At 45.9% G+C, this 9,780-nt stretch overlaps 1 protein-coding gene across 1 annotated transcript in view; it reads right to left on the bottom strand.

Moving 5' to 3' along the window:
• Nucleotides 1–141: 141 nt before the first annotated feature.
• LOC125774781 (uncharacterized) overlaps nucleotides 142–9,780 on the bottom strand; it is a 32,009-nt gene continuing 22,370 nt past the window's right edge. Inside the window, exons 2-3 of the mRNA XM_049445001.1 lie at nucleotides 6,473–7,540; nucleotides 142–6,383 (exon numbers count right to left, since the gene is read on the bottom strand). Coding sequence (XP_049300958.1) covers nucleotides 2,679–6,383; nucleotides 6,473–7,540 — 4,773 coding nt within the window. The 3' untranslated portion in view covers nucleotides 142–2,678. The remainder of the gene's footprint in view (nucleotides 6,384–6,472; nucleotides 7,541–9,780) is intronic.

Here is a 9,780-nt window from a genome sequence, read left to right as displayed (position 1 = left end):
ATATGATAAAACATATTCGAACATTGATTCAAATTCATCATTTTAAGTGTAAGGTATGATTATCAAATATTGTTGTTATTGAAATAAAATGTTGTGCAACTTCGTACTTCTTTCGTAGCGCAAATGAAAGCAAAACGCCAGTCAGTTTAATAATAAATACGTTTTATTAGTATTTCTCTTTCGTATTCAGTGTTGTTTGTTGATTTGTTGTTGTGTTTGATTGATAATCGGGACTAGCTTTCCCGTCTGGTGTACTGTTTTCTGGCTATACTATCGTATCATTCATTGAGTGCATTTAGGTTTAGAGTTAACTATTGTTATAACAACGAAAAAAACTTCCTACCACATTCAACGTGGAACGCTACATGCCTTCCATCGTAATATGCATGTGTTGGTGTATTCGTTTTTCTACTATTGTTGTTTGTCATACTGTTTTCCACTAATGAGGTTTTCCACAAACAATCATCTTTCGCCCTTCGTTGCTCTCCCCAGGGTAGATTGTATCATTTATATCCACTAAGTGTTTTATAAGTTGTGTGTTTTGTTGCTCTATTGCCGTGTACTTTTCAAGTACTTTTGGAAAACGTTGCTATCGCTCTCTTGTAAATTCTATCATCTATCGAATGTATGCTTCTGTACTAATGTAACTCTAGTGGTTGGTCACTAGACCACTGAACGGGTTTCCTTCCTGCGTTATCAGTGCGTGGTGATGAGTTTCTGAGTATACATACATTTGTTCATTTTGAGTATGTTTAGGCTTCTACGTGAAGTTTGTGGAAGAGTTGTATAACTAGGTCTCGTATGGTTTTCTATTATGTTTCCCCATCCCAGGAGGATTCATTGTTTAACTCAATTCTATGTCTGTATATTCAGTATGCGTATAATATATTTTTGCTATAATTTTCTTTACTACACTACTACTAAATGTCGCCTCGTTCTTTACTTGCATCCTTGTATTTCCGTTCAATTGTGTGAACTTTTTGTTTGAACTGATTGAAAACAAAAAACAACCCAAATAATCCGCCAACATAATATAAAACACAACTTGTTTGTAATCTTTTGTAACGCGTGCTATTTGTATTATATAATTGCTATTAGCTTTAAATCATTTTTTAACTGAAACATAACAAAACAGAAATTTTCTGTACGTGCATGTTTTGTTCTTTTGTTCTTTTTTATGTTGAAAATGTTTCACTTTACAGTGTTAACAGTATTGTTTCATCCGAAAAGGGGATGCTTCCGCGTACTTAGCCTCATTTTTTATTTTTCTCATTTCGATCATACTACAGTGGATAGGAAAACGGAAATCTCTTCAAAAATTTCCTCACAGTTCACGTAAAACGTAATACAACAATCTCTAAACCATGGGAATAAAAACATTTTCATCTATATCGTAAATTCGCATACAACTTACAGCAGCATGTTGTTTTCTTTTTTAATGTTTAATTTTATAGACAATTTTCTAGTATCGTGTCGCTTCCGAAACATTTCAGTTCGGTTTGTTTTGTGCTATACTCATTTGTTCTAATAGTCTCACTGGCATTACACAGCAATGTGTTTGTGTGTTTCTTTTCTTGTCTTTTTTTTCGTTTCAAAAATACGCTAATACATTTAATTATTTTTTTTTTCGCTTCGCTCACTCTTATCAAAATGGTTCACTTCCGTTTCTCTGCCTGCAACGTTTAACTAAATTTAATATTTCATTATTCTATACTATGCTAATACAAATTAAAAGAAGACTGCACAAAACAATCCTCATAATACGAATGAATGTTTGTCGTGCACGCATCCGCACCTGCTAATTTCTTCGGACAGCCCCACTACGAGGAGTCAGGCAGAGGAGGAAGGCATAGCATTGCTTTCCCTTGGGGCTTGAACCACACCATGACGCAGAGCTTTAATTTATGCTAGACTGCGAGCAGACGGTTCATAAACATTTAACATATTTTTGTTTTTATCTGCAACCAAACAGGTTATTGGGAAGCCAGTTCGCTCAAGGCCTTCCACGGTGCTAGAAATCAAAACATAGTCAAACCACCTCAGACCATCAAGTTGCTTCTAGCGTCTAGCTAGTCATTTCCATTTTGTCTAGACAGTCGCATGAGAAGAAGTATTTCGGAGGAGAGATGAATAACCTTTAAGCATTTCGAGACTAATTTTGAACGTACAGTCCGGCATGACAAACTATGGAATTGGCATTGAATGATCAATTGGACCAAACATGTGGAAGTGTCGTTTGTGAACCCATGCTGTCATTAATTTTAGTTTCTACCGTTTAGCAAACCGCAGACTTATTTTTTAAACAATTTTGTTAACGTTCCTTCTAAAGCTATACTAAAAAATTTCTTCCTAGAAGATTGTTTCTCCCTCACTCATTATTGCCTTCGCTAGCGTAAGAACTAATTTTGACTGGTTTCGCTCAAGGAATGAATAAAAACGTAGCTTCAGTTCATAATCATAACAATATAACAAATGGCCGACTTTTTCAAAAAGAAACAATCTTTCCCCTCTAGCGAGAGAATATCGAGAAAATATTTCATCATTACTTGCCCTAACGTATACGTTTTGTGTGCTGTATAACAAAGACTTGTGTACAATTGTTTGTCTTTTGTGCAACATGGAAATTCGGTCCATCACATTTCTGGCATCAGCTCGAACGATCGTCCGCCGGCCAGCGATCAGAGATCGTCCCCTTCTATCTTAACCTCCGGTGTGATGTCGACCAGGGAAGGATGTTCGTCACCGCTGGCAGGACCGGATAGGTCGTACTCTTCCAGATCGCTGCTGTCCTGCCGGGTGGAGGCACGTTGTTGCTGCAACTGTCCGCCGCCATTTAGTAGCAGTTGATGCTGATGGTGCAACTGTTGGCGTAGATTGGCCACTGATCGCTGCTGCTGCTGCTGTTGCTGTTGCTGCTGCTGCTGCTGTAGGTGATGCTGTGCTAGTGCATGGACGGCATACGTGTTAAAGCTTTCCTGACTACCAAACACCGAATGGTAGCTAAGGTCGAATCCTTCCCCCTCATTCGCTCCACCACCCGCCGTAACACCCGGACCGGGATGGAATTGATCCCACAGCGAATGATTCTCTTCGTTCGCACGATGGTTTGCGCTCTCACCACTGACTCCAGTATCGTTCGAGGAACCGCTCATCTGTATACCATAGTCACTGTAGTCAATCCACTCGTTCGATCCCATGCCATTGCCATTGTGGGGACCACCATTGATCGCCCCGTTCCCAGCAATGCCAATCGCATTACCACCGTTCAGTGACGAAGATCCATTAATACTGACCCCACGGCCCATCAGTTCGGCAGCGTTTGCAAGCATCCCATTACCGAACATGGTCACTCCCGAGCCCACCCCGTACGGGAACATTAGTTCACTCTTTTTTCTGCGCCGTCGTCGCCGTGGTTCACCTTCGGGACGAATTTCGTGCACATGTTGACCGCGGAACTGATCGACCGTGCCGTCGGCATTCAGATATACGGCGGCGTGACAACTTCGTATTGCCGAACAGCGCCAAACTTTGCGTCCGTCCTTGCGCACATAATGCAGGAAGTAGCGACAGTTCTGAAACACTAGCACATCACGATTTTTCCAATTCTTCACTATCTTGTAATCGTGCGTACCGATCAACTCGTTCGAGTTCATCTGTTGGCCTGTTGATGGTGCGGATTGCTGGTGCTGCCGCTGGTGGTACTTATCCGGTCCCATCAGATAGTCACCCTGTTCGTGATTGTGCCGTTGCTGATTCGTTTGTATGACCACCCCGTTCAGGTCGGTGTAGAGCGATGCGTGGCACTGGTTCTTCTTGGCATCGAAGTTAAAGCAACGGAAGAATGCACTACGCTCCGTCGGATGACGCGATATGAAGCGGAACTGAAACCCATCGTAAAGTATGATCTTCGGCAGCATCGTTTCACCGCTCGCTCTTGGATGCGTCCCGGAAACGCTCGCCGGTTCATCATCTTCCTCTTCGTCGGACTTCAACTCGATTGGTTCCCCGACTGGTGGTGCCGGTTTACAATCTAGCACGGTCGTTTCTCCCCCATCCCATCCGTCCAGCGTGGGATGGTTGTGACTGAAGTCGTCTGCAACCTGCAGCGTTTTGTTCGGCAATAATAGTACCGTCGCCCGGCACCCGGACACGGCGGAACAGCGAAAAACAATTTTGCCATCCTTGCGCGAATAGTCCAGATAAAAGCGACCGTTCCGATAAAGCACCAGATCGCGTCCCTTGGAGTTTTTCGTCAGAATGAAATCCGACGTCCCGATCTCCTCGGCCGGCATGCGTACTTTCGGCAGCGGTTCATTAATTTGTCCACCGGCCACCTCCGGCCACACCGTCGGTATGGGATGGTTGTGTTCGTGATTCCGCGTACTGACCAGCTCGTACGTGTCCTCCTTCGTGTGGAACGAAACCGGACATTTGGTTTCCAAGCGCATCGCACACCGCCAATAGATCGTTCCTTCGCGCTTTCGCGTCGCAAACCGGAACCGATGGCCCTGGTGCGTGATGTAGCGATGGTATGTCCCACCACCGCCCAACAACGAATCGCCATTACCTTCGGCCACTATTGACAGCTGCTGATGATTGCCGTCGAGCACGCCTTTCGTAAAGCCGCCACCACCATCTACCGACGAATGGCTTATAATCTTCTTCGGCGGCGAGTGATTGTGATCGACGAGTTTGGCAAAATTGATCGATCCATCTGGGAAGAGGTGTACCGATCCGCGACACAAACGGTGCGACGAACAGCGCCAAACCTGTCCGCCACTCTTCTTCTTGTAGTCTTCGAAGTAACGCCACCCGAGATAGATCATGATCTCTTTGTTCTTGTAGTTCTTGATGATGCGATATCCATTCCGGCGTGCTACTTCCGGGTCTTTGCTGAGCGGTTCCACTCCACCTGCTCCAATGTTACCACCACCCGCTGCTGCTACTAGTGCGTGCTTCCAGTCCGATGCGTCCAGTGCCGGGCGCTTGGCGGCACCATTCATTCCTGCACCGTCCGATGGATGCTTGATCGGACTCGTGATCAAACTGTCCTTCGTGATGTACTTGTCCATATCCTCCACCGGTGGGTGCGTGTGTATGAAATTCTTCGCCTCTTGGATCGTACTGTTCGGTAGCAAAAAGGCTCCGGCAGGACAGTTCTTAAACATCGTGCACCGGTACGAACGGCGGCCATTTTTCGACTCGTACTGGAAGTAGTACCGATAGCCCTTGTAGATGAGGAACTCCCGCTTCTGGCCACTCTTTACCAGCTTGAAATCGGTCGACCCTTCCACCGGTTCCCCTTTGACCGGTAGTCGAATCTCGCACAGCATTGCATTCTCGTGCGGTTCGGACGGGTCCGGTGGATCGTGATTGTGTGGTTGATCATTCACGTTCAGAAATTCGAGATTACGCTTCGTTTGGATGGACGCCAGGCAATCCTTATCGTGGCGCAGTACGCACCGCCAGTAGAAGCTACCCTCGGGTCGGGCATGACAGTACTTGTACCGATAGCCCTCGTACACGATAATCTTCTGCGGACGGCGACGTTTGTCGTCCTCTTCGGCCACCGTGCTGCTAGCGCCGAGCCGTGATCCGTGATCCGCTACATCCCCGGACAGCTCCATGTCGTAGTCTACGTGTTCTTCCCTGCACACCTTCACGATGCGACCGTCCGCGTGCATGAATATCGTATCCGTACATGGTCGATCTGCCGCCGCCTCTTCGCCACCGACCACACTCGTACACTTATACACCCTAACGCCGTCCTTACGGGTCATAATCAGTCCGTGGGTGTGCCCAGCGTACAGCAGCATTTCCGAACCATCGTTTGCCATCCGCAGTTCGTAGCTTTTTCGTGGATCTACTGATTCACCCATGGTCCGACCGTTGTCCACCATGTGCGGTTTTTGCTCCGGCTCCTGCAGGTCACTTCGGGAAGCGTTTGCTGCAGCGGCTGCCATCAATGCTGCTGCTGCCGCAACACGACGCTGGGCAAGTTCCACCTGCCGTTGGCGCAGCAACTGTTGCTGCTGCTGCTGCCGCAGAAGGCGCTGCTGTTGCATCTGGTGCTGTTGCTGCTGTTGATGCAAAAGCTGCCGCTGCAGCTGTTCCGCCTCAACCGGATCGGGCTGGATGGTTTCGTACTTGATGTCCGCATCCGGTTCCGTTGGTGGATGGGTGTGGGACAGCTCGTTCGTTTTGAACAACCGGCCAGCGTAGCTGCAAATTTTCACCGGACAGCCCGTGACACTGCACGCCCAGTACCATTTCGGTAGGCCGCTAACCGACTTGTTGCGGCGCAAGAATCGATTATCGTCGAATATGATGTTGTACGAGTTGAAGCGCGCCTTCACGACTTTGAAATCCGTCGATCCGCCGTCCTAAAAGAGATACAAAAAACAAACAAACACACGTTAGTGTGCAGACAGGAAGGCATATTTTGGTGCCCACAGTCGGAGACGGTGCTTACCCTTGCGTAGTGTGGATTTGGAGCTCCTGCATTGTAGATCAACTCGCGCAATCCATCGTCCAGAAACTTTTGCACCTTTTTCGTAGGTTCAATCACTCCACCGATGCTGCGCGGTGTGCTGTTGCTCTGGGCAGAACTGACCGCCCCCAGAGGTAGCCGGGCGACTTCATCGGGCTGTAGTCTGGCACCGCTTGCCAACCCATTCAGCCGTTGCAACTGCTGATAAACGGTTTCCCCATGATGGTATGGCAACAGATTATTGCTTCCAGACGCCATCGACAGCATTTCCGCCATGAACCGTTGCGGCCGGCCCCGTTTACCGGTGACGTTGGAATAGTCGGTAATTTTTAACGTTTTCAAACCGGACGAACCGGGCTGCGGTGCAAACTCGATCGTTTTCCAACCACGCTCGAAAGGGTGGCCAGTGGTTGCCGGCCCATCCTCGGAACCATTCGGCCCGTACCCTTCCCCGTCGGAGCTGACATCGTTGCCGATCTCGTCGCCCACTGCTCCTTCGTCTATTTTAGTCTCTTGCGCTAGGAATTGGTTCGGATTGAAGTACTCTTCTTCGTCGTCATCTGGTTCGTACTGCTGTTGGTGCTGCTTGCGGTCATCGTCACCGTCCGCATCGATAGCTTCCTGCTTTATTTGATACGGTGCAAGATGCTGCTTACTCAGATTTGCTTCCTCATCCGCCTCATCGTGCTCGTCCTCATCGGCAGCGGTACCATTTTGCGGTTTCTTCACACTGCTACTACCGTCATCTTCCTCTTCGACCAGTCCCGCAGTTCGGTGTCGTTTACGGTCCACGGCAAGCTCTTCATCTTCGTTGGCCTGTAGCTCACCGTTGTCTCCGTTCCGTGACAAACGGCGCCGTTTACTGTGCGAAAGGATCGTCACCGGATCACCCGGATCGGCCGCTAGACCCAAACCGGCAAAGAAACTGACACGCTTCTTCCGTAGCAACCGATCATTTTCCACACACTTCGATTTGTACTTGAAGAAGGCCTCAATACTGACGATACAGTTGGCGCATATGTTTGCATCGTGATCATCGCGTATACTTAGCTACAGTACCGTTCATCAGATCCATGGCAACGAACACCGAGAAAAGAAACGGAAAAAAGGAAAATAAAGTTTATAAGAACTTTGCCGTTGTTTTATGTAGGTATCTATGTTATGGGCTGAACTTAAATTTACACACATGCTGTTGAATGTTTTTTTCTTTTCCTAATTCGTTTGCATAGCGATAAACGTGCTTACACTCCCAGAAAAGACACACAGACACACCAAAAACCCCAAGTTAAGATATGGTGAGGCTATTATCAACACAAAACGCAGAAAAAAAAGCTGACGATAAATTTGGAGTGCTCGCAGTGCACAGATTGTCAATCAGAATGGTGCCCGGGTTGGCTGGGAAGCAAGAACATGCCTGAGATGGTGGCAGGTTCCGGCGTGTTAGCGCGGTACGCTCGAGTTTTTTTTGATACTGGAAGGTTTTCATTCCAAAGATAAGGGAATCCCGCCGTCGACGTTGGCCCGATTGCTTAACTTGCCCTGGGAACTTGCCCATCATCATCTATCAGCGCAACACACACAGGGGCTGGTTGATGATGGGTGGAACAATAATAAAAGGATAGAGAGGGGGGGGGGGGGGGAAATATAGTACAAAATGTGTATATTTGAATGAAGAAAAAAAATGGCTCGTCATACACGAAAATACGGACCGTTCCGATAAGTGAACCTGTTGGCGACAGTGTGCGAGCTGGGAGGCAGGTGGGATATTTGGATTGAAATTTCCAACCCATTGCGTAACGTAACGAATTCTTTATTTAAATATTGACATATCGATTTTAAATCATCTGGCAGACTCACACAAACGGCAATGCTGGAGATAGGGCAATCGGTGGACATTATGAGGTTGTGTAAGCCCAAAACTAACTACTAAAAAGGGCCGTACAAACTAGAATTTTGTACCTTAAGTTGGCTTCGATGCCAACTGCACACAACTAGCAGCTATTTGCAAAAAGGTTTCCTATTTCTTATTCAAAGGGAAATAGCCGTTGTTGGGTAGATACACGGTTGACTAGTTTTATGTTTCTTCCTACTATTGCAACACATCATCACCATCATCATCATCATCCACATCGTAGTAGCAGCCGCGATATTATTTCGCTCAATCTAATGCAAATGAATGATTTGTGCTTTTTTCTTCTTGTTTTTGTTTTTGTTTTTGCTATTCTTTGCCTTTCCTGGCTCATCTAATTACACTAATTGTGCAACGTAAACCGAGCATCGAACGTTCGTTTTACGTTTCATATTTTCTTTACATCGAATGGAAGCCATACCGAGAGGGGAATAAGTTGGGAGACTACTACCCCTTGGTTGGGGATGGCGAGGGGGTGAGTTTTAATATAAAATATTTGTATGAGAGAGAGAGCGAGAGAATGGGGTGCACGAAATAAAGAGATAGAAGACCCATAAAATGAACAATATAACAATCTTTTAAATCTGTTTCTCCAAGACATGAAACATCGATCATTGCGGGAGTTTGTGCCTGTGTGTGTGTGTCTGTCTGCTGTAAGTTGTTGTTGGATGCGTGTGGTACAACATATTTTATCGACGAACGCGGAGAGTCTCACCGTTGTTATTTGGTTTAGAAAATAATGTTGGAAAAAAAACCCACCCCATTGGCCTCGGTATATTGGACGTAACGAAGCGTTTGTGTGTGTGTGTATTTGTGTGTGTTTTATACTATACAATGGGTAACAAGATAAGTTATACGAAAAAAAAACTAATTTACGTACAGCAACGAATCGCATTGTTCGGTACAGTAAAGGGGTTTGGGGCGGGTAGCAATGACATAAATCGATAAAACGGAATAATCGTCTGCATTACACACCAATATAAGCAGTACAGGAATCGCAATACTTTTTTTGTCCCATTTTGCTGTAAAATCATTGAACCATATGGTTGAAACCTTTATTCGTTCACGTGAGCAAATTTGAAGGACAATTATTTTGTAAAAAAATACTTTAATGGTAACACAAAAAAACGCATTATTTAATATTAATACTCCACCCAACAGATGGCGCTGTACATTTGTTTTCGTGCTATCTAGGACATTGGGTGAAAAAACGCCTCGAAATGAACTTTTCTTTTGCTGTTTCCGGGAAATTTTCCTGCTTTGGAATTAGCATATACTTAAAGTCTAGGATAATATAAGTCGACTTTTCTTGTTGGAGTTTCATCTCGAGGGCTTTACCAGCATCCTGATAAATAATATCATAATGAATTGGGAGCAAAAG

This window comes from Anopheles funestus, chromosome 2RL (assembly GCF_943734845.2).
Source record: "Anopheles funestus chromosome 2RL, idAnoFuneDA-416_04, whole genome shotgun sequence".
NCBI lineage: Eukaryota > Metazoa > Arthropoda > Insecta > Diptera > Culicidae > Anopheles > Anopheles funestus.
The sequence above is the reverse complement of the archived record's forward strand: the minus strand, read 5'-3'. Positions and strand labels throughout refer to the sequence as shown.